This window comes from Taudactylus pleione, unplaced genomic scaffold (assembly GCF_031769625.1).
Source record: "Taudactylus pleione unplaced genomic scaffold, aTauple2 ptg000937l, whole genome shotgun sequence".
Classification (NCBI taxonomy): Eukaryota; Metazoa; Chordata; class Amphibia; order Anura; family Myobatrachidae; genus Taudactylus; species Taudactylus pleione.
Genome location: NW_028285338.1, coordinates 696,214 through 719,754, shown reverse-complemented (window position 1 = coordinate 719,754; position 23,541 = coordinate 696,214). Strand labels below are relative to the sequence as shown.

The following is a 23,541-nucleotide window of genomic DNA, read 5'->3' as shown; positions in this document are numbered from 1 at the left end:
CGTTCCCAGCACTCCACAGAGACAGCACTGACTAAGGTAGTAAATGATTTGGTCACTGCCAAGGCTAAAGGCCATTACTCACTCCTAATTCTTCTAGATCTCTCTGCTGCTTTTGAAACTGTTGACCACTTTCTTCTCGTACAAACATTACAATCCCTAGGTCTTAAGGACACAGCTCTTTCTTGGTTCTCTTCCTACCTATCTGATCGCTCTTTTTCTGTTCGTTTTTCTGAATCTGCCTCCTCTTTGCTACCTCTATCACTGGGAGTACCGCAAGGCTTAGTATTAGGTCCTCTGCTATTCTCAATCTATACCACCTCTCTTGGCAAACTAATCCGCTCTTTTGGATTTCAGTATCATCTGTATGTGGATGATACTCAAATTTACCTATCCTCTCCAGATTTATCACCATCTGTATTGGTCCGTGTCACTGAATGTATTTCTGCCATTTCATCTTGGATGTCATCTCGCCAGCTGAAACTTAATATTTCTAAAACAGAATTAATTATATTTCCACCGGCCAAATACAGTTACCAATCTGATCTCTTTATCACTGTTGATAACTCAACAATCCACTCCACCCCACAAGCTCACTGCCTTGGTGTCATCCTTGATTCTGAACTGTCCTTTGTTCCCCACATTCAATCTGTCTCAAAATCATGTTACATACATCTAAAAAAATATACAAAATTCGACCATATCTCACACAAGACACTGCAAAAACTCTAATCCCTGCACTCATTATTTCCTGCATTGATTATTGCAATAATCTCCTTACTGGTCTTCCCAAAATCAGGCTAACACCAACATACATCTCTTCACTCATCTCAAAATATCTCCCAACCTGACCTCTCCGCTCAGCACAAGATCTGCGTCTCTTACTTGCTCCCATTTACAGGATTTTCTTCAGGCTGCACCCACTCTATGGAATACCTTACCACACACAATAAGACTTACCTCTAGTCTTCAATCCTTCAAGCGTTCCCTGAAAACTCCCCTCTTCAGGCAAGCTTATCAGATTCCAGAACCACCCACATAACATTCATAGCTTCCATGTCTAATTACATCCCCTCTCACAGTCCACACATAACCTCACACATTGTCTTTCTTTCACATCCTCCTGACATTTGGCCGACATTCCTGTGTGACTGGATCATGCAGCCCACCAAGAAACTCTGCATTCTGGCCGGACCAAATTGCAATATATATAGCACCTATCCTTGTGTATCAATGCCTATTTCCCTATAGATTGTAAGCTTGCAAGCAGGGCCCTCTTACCTCTATGTCTGTCTGTTATTACCCTGTTTCGTTCTATAAATGTTTCCAATTGTAAAGCGCAACGGAATATGCTGCGCTATATAAGAAACTTAATAAATAAATTAAATAAATAATTAGCAAATTACGTTGCCCACAATTGTAATTGATGCAATATCGGTATGCTTTTTCCTGCATAGTTGAACATGACACATAGAAATCAATAAATATTAAATAGGGACTGATTTGCATATAGTCAGAAATGGAAGTTGTCTCCTCCGCCTCTATACCCACACTGGACTTAGGGCCTTATTCAGCAAGGAATGCAGTTGCTTATACGCATGCAATCGACCGATCATTGCATATTGTGCATGCATACGAATCAGTCATTGCAATCAGGATTGTTTCACTCTGTTACTCCCACTGAGACAGTGCAGCCCCACACTGCCTCTCCCCCACTGCGCTGCTTTGTCCTCTCCCACCCTGACTCACTGAAGGAGAGCTCAGAGAACCTGGAGGCAGCATCAGGAAGGTAAGAGGACACAGCAGGGAGGGATCTTTTCAGATCCGTCTGCTATATCGGGCGCTGTACGCCATCTCAGGGTGGCATATAGTATTACTGTCAAGTTCCAAAAAAAATGCTTTGTCAGGACTTGATGAATTTCAAAATTTCCACATCTCCATTCTATAGTCTGGGGACTATATAGTACTATAATATGGGGACTGTGTAGTACTATAGTCTGGGGACTGTATAGTACTATAATATGGGGACTATATAGTACTATAACATGGGGACTGTATAGTACTATAGTATGGGGACTGTCTAATATTACAGTATGGGGACTGTATAGAACAATAGTATGGGGACTGTGTAGTACTATAGAATGGGGACTGTACAGTACTATAGTATGGGGACTGTATAGTGCTAGAGCATGACGACTATATAATGTTATAATATGGGGACTGTAAAATACTATAGTATAGGGACTGTATAGTACTAAAGTATGGGGACTGTATAGTATTACAGTATGGGGACTGTATAGTGCTATAGTATGAGGACTATATAATGTTATAGTACTGTATAGTATTACATTATGGGGACTGTATAGTACTATAGTACGGGGACTGTAAAGTACTATAGCATGGGGACTGTTAAGTACTATAGTTAGGTGATAGTATAGTACTATATTATGGGAACCGTATAGTACTAAAGTATGGGGAACATGTAGTACTATAATATGGGGACTGTATAGTACTATAATATGGAAACTGTATAGTACTATAGCAAGGGGATTGTATAGTACTATAGTATGGGGACTGTAAAATTCTATAAAATGGGGACTGTATAGAACTATAGTATGGAACTTTATAGTACTATAGCATGAGGACTGCATAGTACTATAGTATGGGGACTGTATAGTACTGTAGTATGGGACTGTATTGTACTATAGTATGGGGACTGTATAGTGCTATAGTATTGGGAATATATAATACTATAATATGGGGACTGTATAATACTATAGTATGCAGACTATATAGTACTATATTATGGAGACTGTATAGTACTATAAATTTTATAGTACTATAGCATGGGGACTGTATAGTACAATAGCATGGGGATTGTATAGTACTATAGTATGGGGACTGTATAATACTATAATATGAGGACTGTATAGAACTATAGTATGGGACTGTATTGTACTATAGTATGGGGACTGTATAGTAATATAGTATGGGGACTGTATAGTACTATAATATGGGGACTGTATAGTTCCTTAGTATAGGGACTGTATAGAACTATAGTATGGGGACTGTACTGTATAGTCCTATAGTATGGGGACTGTATAGTACTATTTTATGGGGCCTATATAGTACTATAATATGGGGACTATACAGTACTATAGTATGGGGACTGTATACTATATAGTATGAGGACTGTATAGTACTATAGTATGGGGACAGTATAGTACTATAGTATGGGGACTACATAGTACTTAAGAATGGGGACTGTATAGTACTATACTATGAGGAATATATAGTGCTATGTGGATTGAATAGTATAATAGTATGGGGACTGTATAGTACTTTAGTATGGGGACTGTACAGTTTTATAGTATGGGGACTGTAAAGTACTTTAGTATGGAGCATATATAGAGCTATAGAATTTAGACTCTATAGTACTATAATATGGGGATTCTATAGTACTGTAGTATGTGTACTTTACAGTGCTATAGTATGGTGAAGTATAGTGCTATAGTGTGGGGACTGTAAAGTACCTTAGTATGGGGACTGTATATTACTTTAGTATGGGGACTATATTGTGATATAGTATGCGGACTATATAGTAGGGATGAGCGGGTTCGGTTCCCTGAGAACCGAACCCACCCGAACTTCGGGGATCCGGGGCGATCCGAGCCCAAGCTCGGATCTCCCTGTCTGCCCCGGATCCCTCTCCCGAGGCAAAACCTCGAGATCTGCTGTCGGATCTCGAGGTTTTGCCTCGAGCGGCCATTTAAAAAAAAATGCCTTTGCCTTTAATGGGCAAAGTGCTGATTGGCTGACAGAGCCGTCTGTCACGGCTCTCAGCCAATCAGCATTATGGTGCTCATTTGCATGTAGCACGGACTCGTGAGATCCGTGCTACATGCATCTGTGTGATTGACAGTGACACAGAGCACAGATGGGTCAGTGAGACCCGTCTGTGCTGCTGTGTATTTCAATGACACAGATGCACGCACGGACCAGGAGATCCGTGCTACTTGCATCTGTGTCATTGACACAGAGCACTAACGGGTCCGTGAGACCCGTCTGTGCTGCTGTGGTAAATAAAAAAAAAAAAACCTGTGTAAAAAGAGAAAAAAATGGCGTGCCCCCCCCCAAAAAAAAAGAGCAACCAGCCCCGGGCATTAGTGACCCAGTGCTGGGTGTGCTTAAATACAGGGGACAAACGACATAGGGGTCCCCTGTACTTAAACACAACCAGCACCGGGCTAGTCAGAACCAGCGCTGGTTGCCAAAATACGGGGGACAAACGACGTAGGGGTCCCCCGTATTCTGCGCAACCAGCTCTGGGCTCTGATCCGGTCCTGGTTCTGGAAATACAGGGGAAAAAAATGAGTAGGGTTCCCCTGTATGTTCCAGAACCAGCACTGGACTTTTTCTAGCGGGGGGCTGATGCCACAGCCAGGGGAGCCCTTTCACCGGGCCCCCCAGCCGCAGCATCAGCCCTGACCGCTAGTCAGCCCAGGCCGGGGATCCCTGGAGAGCTGGGGACCCCCCCAATAAAGGGGTCACCCTCTCCAGGGCACCCCAGGCCCAGGCTGATAGCCCGGGGCTATCCCCGCCACCCCTGGTGGCGGTGGGTGGCGGGTTGATTGTGTGGTGTGGTGTAAATAAAGAATATCAAACATTGTCTTTACAAGTAGAACTGCAAGTCCCAGCAAGCCTGCCCCGCATGCTGGTACTTGGAGAACCACAAGTACCAGCATGCAGGGCATTAAGGGCCCACTAGTACCTGTAGTTCACCTGTAAAAAAATGTTTAAAAAAAACACAGGACACACACACCGTGACAGTATAAGTTTATTAAACATACATACACACACACACACACACACACACATGTACACATACTCACCTATGTAACCCTGTAGCATCGGTCCACTTGTCCGGTAAAGTATCCATAGGGGACCTGTGAAAAAAAACATACTCACCATCTCCTATGCGAGGTTCTGTCCTCTTCGTTCCAAAGTAGGCATCCCCGGACTTGGCAAAAAAAAACAAACGAAAACGCGATCCACGAACTTAGTACCGTTCTATAGAACGGTACTTCCCGAATGAGAGCTTAGCGGCGGGGTATCACCATGGAAACCCCGCTGCTAAGCGTTCATTGGCTGAGAGAGGCCATCTCCCGTCTCTCTCAGCCAATGAACGGCTCCCTCCATTGTAGTCAATGCTGGGAGCCGCAAGGTTATTAAAGTTTACCCTGCGGTTCCCACCATTGACTACAATGGAGGGAGCCGTTCATTGGCTGAGAGACGGGAGATGACCTCTCTCAGCCAATGAACGCTTAGCAGCGGGGTTTCCATGGTGATACCCCGCCGCTAAGCTCTCATTCGGGAAGTACCGTTCTATAGAACGGTACTAAGTTCGTGGATCGCGTTTTCGTTTTTTTTTTTTTGCCAAGTCCGGGGATGCCTACTTTGGAACGAAGAGGACAGAACCTCGCATAGGAGATGGTGAGTATGTTTTTTTTCACAGGTCCCCTAGGGATACTTTACCGGACAAGTGGACCGATGCTACAGGGTTACATAGGTGAGTATGTGTACATGTGTGTGTGTGTATGTATGTTTAATAAACTTATACTGTCACGGTGTGTGTGTCCTGTGTTTTTTTAAACATTTTTTTTACAGGTGAACTACAGGTACTAGTGGGCCCTTAATGCCCTGCATGCTGGTACTTGTGGTTCTCCAAGTACCAGCATGCGGGGCAGGCTAGCTGGGACTTGCAGTTCTACTTGTAAAGACAATGTTTGATATTCTTTATTTACACCACACCACACAATCAACCCGCCACCCACCGCCACCAGGGGTGGCGGGGATAGCCCCGGGCTATCAGCCTGGGCCTGGGGTGCCCTGGAGAGGGTGACCCCTTTATTGGGGGGGTCCCCAGCTCTCCAGGGATCCCCGGCCTGGGCTGACTAGCGGTCAGGGTTGATGCTGCGGCTGGGGGGCCCGGTGAAAGGGCTCCCCTGGCTGTGGCATCAGCCCCCCGCTAGAAAAAGTCCAGTGCTGGTTCTGGAACATACAGGGGAACCCTACTCATTTTTTGTCCCCTATATTTCCAGAACCAGGACCGGATCAGAGCCCAGAGCTGGTTGCGCAGAATACAGGGGACCCCTACGTCGTTTGTCCCCCGTATTTTGGCAACCAGCGCTGGTTCTGACTAGCCCGGTGCTGGTTGTGCTTAAGTACAGGGGACCCCTACGTCATTTGTCCCCTGTATTTAAGCACACCCAGCACTGGGTTACTAATGCCCGGGGCTGGTTGCTCTTTTTTGGGGGGGTGCACGCCATTTTTTTCTTTTTTTACACAGGTTTTTTTTTTTTTTTTTACCACAGCAGCACAGACGGGTCTCACGGACCTGTCATTGCTCTGTGCCAATCACACAGATGCATGTAGCACGGATCTCCCGGGTTCGTGCTACATGCAAATGGGCACCATAACGCTGATTGGCTTCCTGTCTGCCACTGCAGTGCCACTCCTAGATGGGCCACGTGTTTGTGCCGCCCCCTTGTGTCGCTTAGCATAGTCATCCAGCTTCCTCGGTACAACCTTTTGGCCTAAAAACAATATTGTGAGGTGTGAGGTGTTCAGAATAGAGTGGAAATGAGTGGAAATTAATGTTATTGGGGTTATTAATAGCGTAGGAACAAAAAAAGGCCCATTTATGTGATTTTAGCGTTTTTTTTTTATTTTTTAAGAAAAAATCCAGATCCAAAACACAAAACCCAGAACCCAAAACACGGAAGGGTGGTTTTGGCAAAACCAATCCAGATCCAAAACACGAAGAAAGATCCAGATCCAAAACCAAAACACAAAACACGAAAAGTGTCCGGTGCACACCCCTACTATATAGTGCTATAATATGGGGACTGTATATTGCTATATTATGGGAATGTATAGTACTTTAGTATATTGACATTTTAGTACTATAGTATGGGGACTGTATAGTACTTTAGAATAGGGACTGTATAATGCTTTAGTACAGCAACTTTATAGCGCTATAGTATGAGGACTTTATAATGCTATAGTATGGGGACTGTATAATACTATGGTACTATGGTATTGGGACTGTATAGTACTATGGTTTGGGGACTGTATTTACTATATTATGGGGAATGTATAGTACTTTTATATGGGGAATATATAGTGCTATAGTATGAGGACTATATAAAGCTTTATTATGGTTACTATATAGTGCTTTAGTATGGGGACTATATAGTGCTACAGTTTTTGACTGTATAGTGCTATAGTATGGGGACTGTGTAGAACTGTAGTATGGGAACTATATAGTACTAAAGTATGGGTACTGTATAGTACTAAAGTATGGGGACTGTATAGTACTAAAGTATGGGGACTATATATTATTATAGTAGTGTGATTGTATAGTACTTATGTATGTGGACTCTATAGTATTTTAGTATGAGGACTATATAGTACTATAGTACTATAGTATTGGGACCATATAGTGCAATAGTACGGGGACCGCATATTACTATAGTTTGGAGACTGTATAGTGCTATAGTATGGGGATTGTCTAGTAATATAGTATAGGCACTATATAGCACTATAGTATGTGGACTATATAGTACTATAGTACTATAGTATGGGGATTTTATAGTAATATAGTATGGGGACTATATATTACTATAGTATGGGGATTATATAGTACTATAGTATGGGGACTGTAAAGAACTATAATATTGGGACTGTATAGTACTATAGTATGGGGAATATATAGTACTATAGTATGGGGACTGTATAGTACTATAGTATGGGGACTTTATAGTACTATATTATGGGGACTATGTAGTACTATAGTATGGGTACTATACACTATTATAGTATGAGGAATATATAGTGCTATAGTTTGGGGAATGAATAGTATTATAGTATGGGAACTGTATAGTACTTTAGTATGGAGACAATATAGAGCTATAGTATGAAGAATCTATATTACTTTAATATGGGGACTCTATAGTACTATAGTATAGGAACTATATAGTGCTACAGTATGGTGACTGTATAGTACTTTAGTATGGGTACTATATAGTGCTACAGTATGAGGACTGTATAGTGCTATAGTATGAGGACTGTACAGTACTTTAGTTAGGGGACTATATGGTGCTATATTATGGGGACTATATAGTGCCATTGTATGGAGACTGTATAGTACCTTAGTATGGGGACTTTATATTACTTTAGTATGAGGACTATATAGAACAATAGTATGGGGACTGTATAGTGCTATATTATGGGGACTGTAAAGCACTATATTATGGTGAATATTTAGTTCTATAGTATGGGGACTGTATAATACTGTAGTATGTGGACTGTATAATACTATGGTATGGGGACTGTATAGTACTATAGTATGTGGTCTGTATAATACTATAGTATGTGGACTGTATAATACTATAGTATTGGGACTGTATAGTACTTTAGTATGGGAACTTTATAGTGCTATACTATGTGGACTATATAATGCTATAGTATGGGGACTGTATGTTGTTATAGTATGGGGTCTGTATAGTACTATATTATGGGGACTCTATAGTACTATAGTATGGGGACTGTATAGTACTATAGTATGGGCACTATTTAGTACTATAGTATGGGGAATATATAGTACTATACTTTGGGGACTGTATAATACTATAGTATGTGGACTGTATAATACTTTAGTATGGGGACTATATAATGCTTTAGTATGGGGACTATATAGAGCTATATTATGGGAACTATATAGTGCTTTAGTATGGGGACTATATAATGTTATAGTATGTGGACTATTTAGTGCTATATTATGGGGACTGTATAGTACTATAGTATGAGAACTGTATAGTACTATAGTATGGGGACTCTATAGTACTATAGTATGGGGACTGTGTAGTACTATATTATGGGACTGTATAGTATTATAGTATGGGAACTCTGTAGTATTATAATACGGGGACTCTATAGTACTATAGTATGTGGACTCTATAGTACTATAGTATGTGGACTCTATAGTACTATAGTATGTGGACTCTATAGTACTATAGTATGGGGACTCTATAGTACTATAGAATGGGGACTCTATAGTACTAGGGAATTTACTTTACTATTCATACTGAATGCGTACTTTAGAATGTAAGCTCTTATGAGCAGGGTCTCTACCCTCTTCTGCTTCTCCTTACTTTACTTTCACCTACTTCTTACCCCCCACCAGGGCACCTAACACTTGGTTGCTTACGCTCTGTTGCATATCTAGGTGTTATGGTCACTTATGTATCAATGTATGTTATCCATGTCCTTGTCCTATCTTGTACTGTAAGTCAGTTGTCAAATTATTTGTTTATGTACTATGTAAGGTGCTGCGGAACACTTGTGGCGCCATAGAAATAAAGGATAATAATAATAATAATAATAATAATAATAATAATAATAATAGGGAAGCCCAGGCCAAAGTTTGACAGCAGAGAAATAATAATTGTAACTTTATCTCGTTCAACTTGGTTTTGGGTCTTTAGACTCAAAATACTGTCTCCCATCATTTATATTAAACTTATTTTACATTTAAGGTTATAGTTCTATTAATTAAGAATGCCGCCAACAAAGCGAAAATCTCAGTGAACTTATGAATTGTGTAATACTAATGACAAAGAAACTGTATTATACTCAATGGGCAGAGCTGATTTAAGTTGCCCTTGGTGGGAGATCTGACATTGTGGTCCATATTAAATGAAAGAAACAGACTTGTAGCTCAGACTTCTTTACATTTTGTGCCGGTGACCAATTTATTTACACCTTTATGGATAGTTTGTCCTGGTGTTTATTGGCAGGGCCGTAGCTAGGGTAGTGCAGCCGATGGCATCGCACAGGGCACCACAGGTCAGGGGGCGCTGTTTGGGCCTGTCAAATTTCTGTATATTATCATTCTCACTTGTAGCTTCCTCTTATTTCATCCCCAGCATCTCCTGGCCTCCCCTATATCGTCCCTGGCTCTTCCCCATGGGTGTATTATGTCCATTTGAAAAACGAGGGGGGCGCCAATGCTCTTTCTGGCACAGGGTACCAAAAAGTCTAGTTACGGATCTGTTTATCCGTCATTGGTGTGTACACTGTAAGTAATATAACTTCCTCTCAACAATGTGGTTATAAAATGGAAAGAAGAGAAAAGCAGATCACATTGTATAATGTTACACAGCAGGTGTATGATGGAATATAACACTCACCATAATAATGACAAATGTGGGCTATAGACAATCTGAGCACTGTTGTCCTATTGTAGTTGCTCAGCTACTGAGTGGCCTCTTTACATCTGGGTGTTCAGTATTGTGGTTCAAATACTCAGGAGATGGGAGAAAAGTGAAAGAACATGGTGTACAGTATATCCTCTACAGCCAGTGATGGATACGGATGATTATAGTGATTGCACTCCTCATTAGTGAGGCTCATCTCCTGGACCTTTGCTAAGACAAACTATTAGCACAAGGTCTTTCCTAGAAAGTTTCTTATAAACAGCGCAGAATAGTTTATCACAATAATATACAGTGTATTTCCAGCTATTACTGTGTTACTTACTTTATGTTTTAACCAACAGTTATTTTTAATACACATTTACTGAATATAATGTTAAGAAAAGGTTATTACATGTTGGTCTGATGGCAGCGCTCTAGCAATGAGATAATGCAAACATCATATAAAGAAGAGCTGGCAGAACTTCTTAGGTGCTTATTACTTAAAAAAAATGTTCAGAAAATGATTAATGAGGAAACATAATTTGATATAAAGTAGCGTCTCCAATAAATATGTGGCCTAAATGTCTGCATATTGTCCATACGGTCTTTGCCTCTCTGCCGAGTGTATGTCCTATGGGTACTTTAGTGTAAAGAGGAGTTGAGGGAAGATCACAGTTGTTTGAGCTCTCTGTGGGTGGCAGTTGAAGGGTGAATGCACTCAGTTTATTACAGAACAACTTCTCAGTGGGGTCTGCAGGAGAGGGTGTGAGGGGTGGAGAAGAAAATATGGGTAAAGTGACAGAAGTGGGAGAATCCCCGTTTCTTAAAGTTGAAGTGACGCTTCAAATGTTGCTGATAAGTAAAAGATTAGGAAGGAAACTACGTCATCTGAAGACCAAGGGAGCGGGTAAGAAATGGTACCGTAAGCTGGGTGGGAGGGAGGCTGAAGGGAGGAGCAATTATCTAGGGAGTCATTGTGCCAGTTTCAGGTGGTGGTAACCCTGGGCTGTATACTGGCACTTAGATAGGTTTCTAGATCTAAAATCAAGCATCAATTTCCCCGGGGTGAATTCTGGAAGCCACTGTGGCTATGTAGGAAAGTCTTGTGCACTGGGTAGTCCAAATCTAACTATAGACTCATACTGTATATTTTATTTGTGCCTTTAAATTATGTTTTTCCATAAATGTAACTTTTGTACCCCAAGACCCTGCTTTACATAAAGACATCAATGTTACAAAGTGCACCCTGTTCTATGCCATCATGATTACTGTTCATTAGGTTGCACATTATAATAATCTTGTACTTATTTTATAATTGTTTAACAAAGATTCTCTCTAATACTAAACTTCTATCTACTTACTCCTTTCAGGACTTGTCACAGAATATCAGAATGTTGCTCTCAGTGGCCGTGCAACACAGTCATCCTTATACAATAGCCCAAAATGGGGATATATGGCTTATGCTGGGAATGCAATAGATGGAAACCAAGATGCAGACTATTACCATGGATCATGTTTTCACTCTGATAACAAGCTTTCCCCCTGGTGGAGAGTGGACTTACTGAGGCCCCACAAGATTCACCACATAACTATCACCAACAGAGGTGACTGTTGTGGAGAACGACTGAACGGAGCAGAAATTCTTGTTGGAAACTCATTGGCAAATAATGGAAACAACAATCCAAGGTGATGATACAAATATATATATAGTATAGATGTCACAATGTTAAGGCTCAGAGCAAACATTGGGGGAAAAAGTATTGCCCAGTCTTGAGGGCTAGAGAATCTTGGCTAGATGAGGCTGTATAGTGGTGGTGCAACCTTTGGGCCGGTAGCAGCCACTGGGCTGGTTGAGGCCTGTGGGCCAGTGAGTTGTGGTGCGGCCATTGGGCAGGTAGCAGCCCCAGGACTTTTGAAGCCTGTAGGCAAATGAGCTGAGTTGCAGCCTTTCTGCCAGAAGCAGACTCTAGGCTGGTTGAGACCTGAGGGCCATTAAGCTGTGGTGCAGCCTTTGAGCCAGTAGCATCCTCTGGGCTGGTTGGTACCTTGTGCCTTGAAGAATGCATCTATAGTCAAAAGAGCAGGACTGGAGGAAGGGAGCCCAAAAGCCCAAGTTTGTGGTTCACCTTGATGCCAGGAAATAATAATAATAATGCCTACTTGCTGGGTCTCTGAACCTGAGGACCCAGGTCGGCATCTGAAATAGAGCTTGCAGCTCTCTCTAAAGTTTATGAAGTCTTCCCAATTTCTGGAGAACCTGTCAGGAAAGTTCAGTTTAGGTTTAACCATAGCAGACGCAGTGGCACAATGGGTGTCCTCAACTTGGAGGGACAGCTCCTGGACTTTTTGTGTCAAAATCTGGATCTGAATGGCCAGGATCTGAGCCATAATCTGACCTGTGTCCATGATGGAAAATTCACATACCCTGCGGGAGTATAATGTCTTTTTTTTTGTGGCCGGTGATAATGTTAAGAATCAGAGAAAACAGTGGGGGAAAAAGTCTTGCACAGCCTTGAGGGTTAGAGTGTCTTGGCTAGATGCGCCCGTATAGTGGCAGTGTGGCCTTTGGGCCGGTAGCAGCCACTGGGCTGGTTGAGGCCTGTGGACCAGGGAGTGGTGATGCAGCCTTTGGGTCGGTCATAGACTCTGGGCTGGTTGGGGCCTGATGGAAAATAAGTTGTCGTGCAGCCTTTAGGCCGGTAGCAGCCCCAGGACTGTTGTAGCCTGTAGGCAAATGAGTTGAGGTGTGGCCTTTGGGCCGGTAGCAGCCTCTGAACTTGTTGAGGCCTAAGGGCCAATAAACTGTGTTGCGGCCTTTGGGCGGGTTGTAGCCTTGGGCTGGTTGAGGCCTGATGATAAATAAGTTGTGGTGCAGCCTTTGGGCCGGTAACAGCTCCGGGACCATTGAAGCCTGTAGGCAAATGAGTTGAGGTGCGGCCTTTGGGCCGTTAGCAGCCTCCGGGCTGGTTGAGGCCTAAAGGCCAGTAAGCTGTGTTGCGGCCTTTGGGCCAGTAGCAGCCTCTGGGCTGGTTGCTGCCTTGAGGGCAGAATGAATTGGCAAGAGGATGCTGAGGTGCACACAGTGTAGCCGGGATGACACCAGCAGTAGGATGTAGTGTTGTGTAAAGAGGACACTAAGGTGTGCTGAGGTGCTGCCAAGATGACACCAGTGGTTGTACACAGGGTTGTGTACTCTAATGTGCGGCCTGGGAACTCGACTGTGAAACAGGAGACCAAAACAACAACCGGAAACCCGTGAACGCTATCACCGGCATGGAGTGAAAGGCTGGCTGGAATTTAACTGAAACAGGTCCCAATCAGAGCAAGTCTCCCTAATGACAGACCAGTGAGCACCTGGGCTGTGCACAGACAGGAGAATCAATCAGTGTGCACCTGATAGTGCACACAGACAGGCAGTAATTAGTGCAGAGCAATCAATACTGGAACTGCAAACATTATGCTGCTAACCACAGATCCTAACATGAGGAAGGAGGAGACTTCAGCGAACGCTTGCCCGGCTTTCACCCCACACAGCATTAGCAGTGTGGCGGCTTGTGACACACAATGGTTATTAAATTATAGCTAACAAAGCATTTTATCGGGAAGTAAATATATCCACATACAATATGTTCCCTTTCATAATTACAGTTATGTCTAACATTTCAATATATATATGTGACTTTTCAAAATATGGACATATATTTAATATATTATCCAGAGATGTGAGTATTAGATGGCTAATGTACAATAGGATGCATTTACTCCTGGGAAACTTACTGGAGACGAGGAATGCATGATAATGATAAATGGGATTTACATGCAAATGTTCAGTTTGACATATTTCTAGCTGCAACTAGCGGCACATTAGCGGAGTATGGCCCTCATTCAGAGCCGTACGCTCTGAGCAGAGCGCACGCTCTGAATGAGGGCCGGGCTCCATTTTCATGGAGCGTCCTCCTGGACGCTCGTATAGCTGTGGGTCACCACCCACAGGCTATACGAGCGTGCATTGTGATGGCCGCGATGGTCGTGACCATCGCGACCATCGAAATTGCGAGCCGGAGCCTGCGGTTGAGGTTTTCAACTGCAAGCTCCGGAGTGATTTTGGCTCTATCAGAGCCAAAATCACTCCCACTGACATCACTAGTGATGTCAGTGGGCCGGCTTCTGACGGGAGGCGTTCCCGTGGGAACGCCCCCGTCAGGGAGGCACGCCCCCGGCACGCCCACCAAAGGGGGAGTGCTGTCAATCAACATTGACAGCACGCCCCCTTTGATCGGACACAACGAGCGAAGGACTTTCCTTCGCTCGTCGCGTCTGGCGCATGCGCACGACGGAGCTCCCTCCGTCGTGCGCATGCTCAGTGCCTAACATCGACCCACTTGCGAGCGGACAGCCGCTCGCGAGTGGGTCTGAATCAGGCCCTATGTCCCAAGCTTACATAAGGACTAGCAAGTCTGTATGGTGTACTTACATAGCACAAGAGATGCGGGTGATCATTTTAGGCGTTAATGTGAAATCACATGAATCTATATGTACACAATATAATAATATACTGAAGTGTTACATACACACATGAAATAGACTCAATCATCTCCAAAAATAAAATACAAGTAATATAAACACAAATACAAATGAAAAATATATAATGAATTTAATTAAATACACACATCTACTTTTTCCCTTTATAAATCATTTGGAATGCAATGCTCAGTTATTAGACTGTCACAACTTCTTACAATATAAAAGCCAATTGCAATGCATGTAATCTCAGCTGGAGAGGGCAATACACAATTAGCCCAACTGAAATGACTTCTGTAGCTCTACTGACCATCATCATCATCATCATCTTTATCATTACCGTGTCTGTTCCATCGGCACCCTGCAGCGATATGTCTGCAGACAGGTGTATGTGTTTTTATTCTTCGTTAAAATTACTAAAGATCGACATTTTTTGACTTATCCCTAAATCCAGATTTTACCTCCATAGAAGCAAGATTTACTAGTCTGCAGTTTGGAGAGTGAAGAAACAAATCACAGGTGTTTTGTCAATTTGGATGAAAAGTGTTTTATTTTGCAGCATTTTTATATAAATAAAAAATACTTCTATAATATTATTACTAAAGGCTAAACCAGCTTGGTACATTGTATGCATTGTTCACCTGACATATGTGGTCCCCTAATGAACGGTACATAACATCTGCCTCATTGCAGATGACATCCTGCTTTTCATCACCAGCCTGGAGACCTCTCTTCTAACTATCCAGGGCACATAACAGGACTTTTCATTGGCTACTTTTTATAAGTTGAATTTATAACAAATGGAAGTCCTTCCTCTCAATTTCTGCTCTCTTAGCCAGTTTGCAGACCCAATTGACAAATAATTGTCAGTCTCTCTCCCTTAAATATCTTGGCATCTCTTTTTACTGCCAAGAAGGATTCCCCCCTTCACTTTAATTATGGGTCTGTTTTGAAACAACTTATGGCTTACTCAAAAGACTGGCTTTATTATGAGGTTTCCTGGCTGGATAGAATTTCAACCATCAAAATGACATTTATCCCTAAACTTCTCTACTTTTTTTGTTGTATTTCTCAATTCTTCCCCCCTTGTGGATGAGCAAATTTCATGAAATTTTTAATAAATTAATTTGGTATAATAAAAGAGCTAGACTTGCCAAAAAATACCTCATGATGCCCAACAGTTTGGGTACTCTGACTTTTCCTAATTGTCCTGTATCAATTGGCTTGTCTGCTCGACCAAATAAGTGACTGATTTCTAACAGCACATCCTAAACCTTGGTACTCCTGGGTACCATGTGTTACCTCCGTACCATGTGTTACCAGGATACTATTGTTTACATTTTTACTTGGTTAACATTGTTTTACATAAGTGACATTAGTGTATTTGTTTTCCTTATTTTAGTTTTTAATACATTTAGACCATCTTTATATTATAAACTAATATTTTTACCCAAAAAATGTTTTTCGAGGTTTAAAAAAAGACAGACAAGTGTTTTTTGGTTTGCATTTTTATGTCCTGATTAATGCAAACTACAGTCACAGGAATTCTGGACTGGATTCAAAAAATTATACAGAGAAAATGAGTGCCCTTAACATACGTCCTTCTCAGATTGGTAGAACCAGGCACATGAGAAATTGCACATGTATGTCAGAAACCGCAATGCAAACAGCAGACATAGACTCGTGAAGCAAAAATAAACAATTTCTGAACACTGTACGAGGAAAACACAATGAAATACATGAACTCAAACATCCCAGAGCCAGGATAAATGAGGGTGACAAACCAACTTTAGGATATTATGATCTATTCATAAAACATCTCAAAGAAAGAGCAGGAGATATAGGAGAGTTACATTTATGAAACTTTGCAAAAAATAAAAACCGCAAATACAAAAATTCTATTTGAAAAAATCAATACTCATCATCGGGATGAAGTACTGCCTGAGTACTGTGCCAAAGTGACTCAACAGTACTCGTGGATGGCCCTGGTTGGTTGGAAGGGGGAGCAGTGGAACCCAAGGCATAGTGGGACTGATATGTATACGGAGGATCTGGGTGAAACATCTGAAGGGGAGCAAAGATTGGATACGCTGGGGGCGGTAGATGTTGGCCACTATATGGGCTTAGCGTCGTGTTTTCCTCGAGTTTATCGACTAACCCATGACGCTTTGCCTCATATATGACCCATTGAAAGTACAGCTGTGCCTGGAGCTTCATTTTCCGCATATCGTTTGCCATATTTTGCCCGAATGCTGCAAATTTATCAGTCTTTTATGCAATACCTCCTTTGCAAGTTTCATAAATTCATCCTCTTCCTCCATCCATCCTGACATCGAGGATTTAGCAGCTGCCTTGCCACCCGGCGTCCTCCTGTTTGGCTGGGAGGCTTCCTCACAAGCTGTTTGGGCTGGTAGTAGCACTCTGCTGCATTATATAAATGATGCAGCATTTTTGCTTTAATGAAGACCCTTACAGCATCTCCTCCCCTTAGACCTGTGCTCCATAAATCAGCCATGCTATGTATGTACATAAGCAAAAAGGAAAAGGTAGTGCTCATGGAATAATTATAACATTCAACAGTATAAAATCACTAATTGCTATTATATAATGCACAAAAAATGCACATAAAATAACAAGCAATATAATACTACGTAGCATAGATAAAATACAGCAGAATAAAAATTGTTGTAAAGATGTATCAAAGATATTGATGCCACTGAATGAAAAGTCCACTGCTAGCCACAGTAACAGTCACCTTATTCCCATTCCTATGTTAACCCCCGCTAATAAGAATTCCACTTGGAGGTGGCAAGTTGCTTATATACGGAGTAATCCGTTAGCTATAAAGTTACCAGTACACTAAGGGAGGAAGATCCTCCTGGAGAATGATAGTCCAGTATATAGTCCTTAGATGATACAGTGATTGGTATAGCTTCTATGCCAGTATGCCCAGGGTGTAGAGGAACTGCACAATGTGATGGTAAGATGGAGGTTCGGTCTGGGTGGTCCATGGTGAATCCAGAATGTAATCTGTGGATGGTTAAAAAAATAAGTATTTCTAACAGGAAAAATCTGCCCCATGGTGTGGTGAAACGCGTTTGTTATACTTACTTTTATAACCATCCACTGTCCCCTGTTCTGGTAGCTGCTATACTCAGCATACCATCTCAGCACCAACCAATTCCCTGTTAGGTATATTTCCCACATGCTATGTATGTAATCATTTCCAGTACATAATTGTTCTACATGTCTCACCCAGGTGTGCAAAGATCATATCCATGGCTGCTGGAACTTCTAAGACCTTTCAGTGCAATGATATGGTCGGTCAGTACGTGAACATTGTTATACCTGGAAGAGTAGAATATCTCCATGTGTGTGAGGTGCAGATCTTTGGAATTTCTCTACCTGATGGTAATTATTCTGCTTGGTATGAAGAGCATATTGCACAGCAAAGGTTTCTGTATCTTGCATAGGACTAAAATAAAAATATTTAACATAATAAAGTAGTAACCAACAGTATAACTTTAGTTCAGTAGAATTGTATTGTGTGTGGTACTCTACTGAGTTAGCAAAGCTTGATAGACACTATACTGTATGATTGTGCATTAATGGAACCTGCGACCACCATATAGTGTGTACACACAAATAATTGTGTAGTCACATTTTCCATTTGATGTGCTGCACATCCTTTAGATTGTAAGCTCTCTTGAATAGGGCTCTCTTCCTTTTTTATCTTTTGTCAATTACCCCTGGAAGTATAACTGTCTGCACTCTGATTGTGGCTGTAATTTGAATCACCTTAATTGTATCACACTAACATCAGGGCTGTGATCACATAGAGCTCAATGTACTGATCAGTGAGGGTAGAGCTGAATGTAATACTCACTGCAAATTCTCTCTCTCTACCTATGGTACCATATGCTTCTCTTTTAACTGTCACCACCCATGGTAAATAAAGAAGCCACAGGTTCCCAAACACTCTATCACAATTGTGCAGGCACTGTGATACAAACTACTATGCAGTATTACACTGAGATGAGAAAACATTTGTTGGGAAAGCACACATTACCGAAGCTAAAAAAATTTGTTATGAGATCAAGGTAGTGGTCCCCTCTGCTGGGGTAGATGGGCCATTGCAAACACACAGCAACCAGAAAACAGCACACAAGCCCAGAGTTTCTGTGTAATTAGCCAAAAATAGTTTACAGTAAAAGAAAAACATAATCCAAAATCCTAACCTGTCTGGTCTCTAACTAAGCAAAGAGGATACCTCTTCCATAAGCAGAAGAACCTGATGTCCCCACCAAAAACATAGTCATATGTACAGTACTCATGGTCAATAAATCACAATATCTCTTACCAAGCCTGTTTCCCCAGGTAGTGAGACACTAAGTAAAAACCCTGAGACAACTTTTCAGCCTCTCAGAGGTGCAAGTTCCTAATTAGCCTGCTCTCAGGCTGTAGACCCGAAAAGGCCGAATGGATGGAGCCTCCCTCACTCTCCATAAACATATAGGTCAGAAACCTTGGACAAATATATCTCATTTGTATGGCCTCATCAGTGCTTTTCTCACATTTTATATATATATATATATATATATATACATACATACACACAGTAGTGTATTCAAATAAGCAGTACAGAGATTACAAGTTACCACAAAGTGATCTAAGCAACATGCAGATATTGCTCTGCAGAGTAGATTTAGACACTGAACAGAAAACAGCTGATAAGGACATGAAATAACTAACATATATGTATTAATGAATACAAATGCATCAAGAACAATGTGCAGGGAGGAAGACTACACCTGAGAATGTGACTGAATTGCACAAAGAGCAGCATCTCTGTCAGGACAAATGCTGCAGCAAGATGACACCAACCTGCAGCCCAGTTGCACAATATCTGTCAGTTTAGGGTTTCAGATACAAGTCAGGACCTTTGGACTGGGCTGATGAGTCACAAAGCAACAGTGGTGGTTGTATCAGGAGTCTACTCATAGGTGTGACCCATGTGGGAAATGCTTGGTCCCTTCTGAGAGGTCAGTGGAACCTGGAAGGCTTCCAATCTTCCCCTGGAACCTATAGAATGTTACTCAACCCCTTACTCTAAATACAGGAATTAAGGGTCAGGACAAATATTTGAGAACTCAGGGGACAGAGCAGTGAGTAATACAGGTAATCAGTTCTCCATCTGGAATCTGATAACTGCAAGAGAAAGGTGGAGGAAGTCATGTGAGCATGACAGACAGGTAGAGACTGGATACTAGCACTCACCTGATCAGAGTCAACATGGCTGTGCCCATGGCCCTTAGGGATGCATTGACAGCTTTCTAGGCTAGAGTGTCCCTCCTTGATAAAGGACCACTTTGCAAGGCAGGTACGACTAAGTCCTGGTTTTGTGACAACAATGTCATGGAGGCATCTGAGACGTGTCATGTCCAAAGTATGATACTAGTTCTATAAGTACTGCATTGACTGTGCTCTTTGTCATATGGAGGCAAAGGGTCAAAGAAGGACAAAGACTATACTTTGCAAATCTCCAGGAACCATGAGGACAGAATAGCAATGAAGTCATGAATGTTAAGTGTTGGCAAACTGGAGATAAGCAGGATACAAAATGAGTAATGCAACTGTGAATTCAGAAGGCAACAGCAATCATACATGGATATGAATTAGGTAATGCCAGAGACAAAGGCTATCAGAATCCAGGCACACAATGATTGCTAAACCAAAGGTTAGATACCTAATTTACTTTCAACCAGTATGTGATACATGGTAAGTAGATATGGCTGAAAGATGATATCTAATCCAATCAGCATGTGAATCCCTATTTGAGTGCACTTGAAACTCATATTAACCAGGCTTGCCAGAGCAAAGTGTAACAGTGCACATATAACAGTGGGCTTGAACACACATTGCCCAGGTTTCTTGAACAATTCCTATGAAGTCTTTTCACAGGAATCTAGGATCTCTCCATGGAGCCAAAGTCAACTTAGGCTTCTAATTTATGGCTATTTGCTATGACATTATTGAATTCAGAATCTCCCTGATCTCAAACTCCTTTTTGCTCATCTTCTACCAATTCCAAACTCCTATGAGCAGAGAATGAGACTTAATTCCAGACAATTGGTTTGAGAAGTGACACCTGAAACTATTATGAATCCAAACATGAGCCAATAACTTCAATTTATAAGAGACAGGATTGATCTGACTAATGATGGTACTGTATATGGACTGATGCACTGAGGTGAAAACTTTATAGACTATACCCTCAACCTGATGTACTTAGTGGATAGCCAGACTCTCATGCCAGTAACAAAAACTACTGTACTCTTATCAATATTTTTGGTCTGTACTTTATATCTGGCAGAAGTTTGAACCAAATCCTTCCTCACATGTGTCCAAATACTGGAAAAAAATCTTATCATGGGTGCTATTGCTAGAACATTGTCAGGAACCTCTGGCACCTCAGGAAGAGCTGGGTGCCTGCTATATACATAAAAAAGGTGACTTCAATGATGAATTGTGGTAATGTTTGTAGTGAGCATACTCTGCTCATCAACCAAGTTATCATGGTTGGCCGCTAAGTATAGGTGGATACAAGTCTCCAGATCTTGATTGACACTCTCTGTCTGGCAATTGGATTGGCAATGTAACCTGAAGTAAAATCCAACAGAATTCCCCAAAAAATGCCCACCCAAATTTGGATACAAAGTGGATTATATAGTACTATAGTATAGGGACTGTACCGTTTTATAGTATGGGGAATATATTGTACTATTATATGGGGATCATATAGTAATATAGTATGGAGAACATATAGTGCTTTAGTATGGGGACTATATAGTACTATAGTATTGGGACTATATAGTACTTTAGAATGGTGACCACTGACTATATAGTGTGAAAGTATGTGGACTGCACAAGAGTATAGTATGGGAATTATATAGTAGTATAATATGATGAATGAATAGCATTATTGTATGTGGACTGTTTAGTACTATAGTATAGGGAATGTACAGTATTATAGTATGGGGACTGTATAGTACTATAGTATGGAAACTACATAGTACTAAGGTATGAGGACTATATTATGCATAATGTGTAGTACTATAGTATGGGGATTATATAGTACTATAGTATGGGGACTGTATAGTACTAAAGTATGGGGACTGTATAGTACTAAAGTATGGGGACTGTATAGTACTATAGTATGGGGACTGTATAGTACTATAGTATGGGGACTATATAGTGCTACAGTATAAGGCAGGGGTTCCCAACCACGGTCCTCAAGGCACGCTAACAGTCCAGGTTTTAGGAATAGCCATACTTAAGCACAAGTGACTTAATTAGTACCTCAGTTATTTTGATTTAACCAACTGTGCACAATTATGGATATCACTAAAACCAGGACCGTTAGTGTGCCTTGAGGACCGAGGTTGGGAATCACTGGTATAAGGACTGTATAGTACTATTGTATGGGGACTGTATAGTTCTATAGCATGTGGCCTGTATAGTACTATAGCATGTGGCATTTATAGTACTTTAGTATGGGGGCTGTATAGTACTATAGTATGGGGGCTATATAATAGTATAGTATGGGGACTGTATATTACTATAGTATGGGGACTGTATAGTACTATAATATGGGGACTGTATAGAACTATTGTATGGGACTTTATAGCACTATAGCATGGGGACTGTATAGTGCTATAGCATGTGGACCATATAGTGCTATAATATGGGGACTGTAAAGGACTATAGTATGGGGACGATATAGTACTATAGTATGGGGACCATTTAGAACTATAGTATGGGGACCATATAGCACTATAGTATGTTGACCTTGTAGTACTATAGTAGGGGGACTGTGTAGCACTATAGTATGGGCACAATATAGTAATATAGTAAGGAAACTGTATAGTACTACAATAGAGGAACCATATTGTACTATAGTATGGGTTATATATATATATATTACTATAGTATGGGGACCATATAGTACTATAGTATGAGGACCATAAAGTACTATGGTATAGGTACCATATAGTTTTATAGTATGGGGACTTCATAGTGTTATAGTACGGGGACCATAAGTTTCTATATTATAGGGACCATATAGTACTATAGTATGTGGACCATATAATAATATAATACGGGGACTGTATTGTACTATAGTATGGGGACCATATAGTGCTATAGTATGGGGAGCTTATAGTGCTATAGTATGGGAAATGGATAGGTCAACAATATGGCAACTGTATAGTACTATAATATGGGGACTGTATAGTACTATAATATGGGGACTGAATAGTACTATAGTATGGGGAATATATAGTACTATAGTATGGGGACTATATAGTACTGAAGTATGGGGACTGCATAGTACAATATTATGGGGACTGCATAGTGCTATGTTATGAGGACTGTATAGTACTATAATATTGTGACTGTATACTACTTAAGCATTTGGACTGTATAGTACTATAGTATGGGGATTTGATAGTACTATAGTTTGAGGACTATATAGTAATATAGTATGAGGACTGTGTAGTACTATAGTATGGGGAATGTATAGTACTATAGTATGGGGACTATATAGTGCTATAGTATGAGGACTGCACATCACAATAGTATAGTGACTGTATAGTGCTATAGCATGTGGACTGTATAGTACTTTAGTATGGGGACATTATAGTACTTTAGATAGGGGAATATATAGTATCGGGACTATATAGTACTTTTGTATGGGACCTATATA

The 23,541-nt window shown here is 41.2% G+C and overlaps 1 protein-coding gene across 1 annotated transcript in view; it reads left to right on the top strand.

Annotated features, from left to right (window-relative positions):
- Positions 1 to 11,610: 11,610 nt before the first annotated feature.
- LOC148473302 (uncharacterized) overlaps positions 11,611 to 23,541 on the top strand; it is a gene marked incomplete at its 5' end in the record, with an annotated part of 113,706 nt that continues 101,775 nt past the window's right edge. Inside the window, 2 exons of the mRNA XM_088459833.1 lie at positions 11,611 to 11,942; positions 18,037 to 18,188. Coding sequence (XP_088315959.1) covers positions 11,611 to 11,942; positions 18,037 to 18,188 — 484 coding nt within the window. The remainder of the gene's footprint in view (positions 11,943 to 18,036; positions 18,189 to 23,541) is intronic.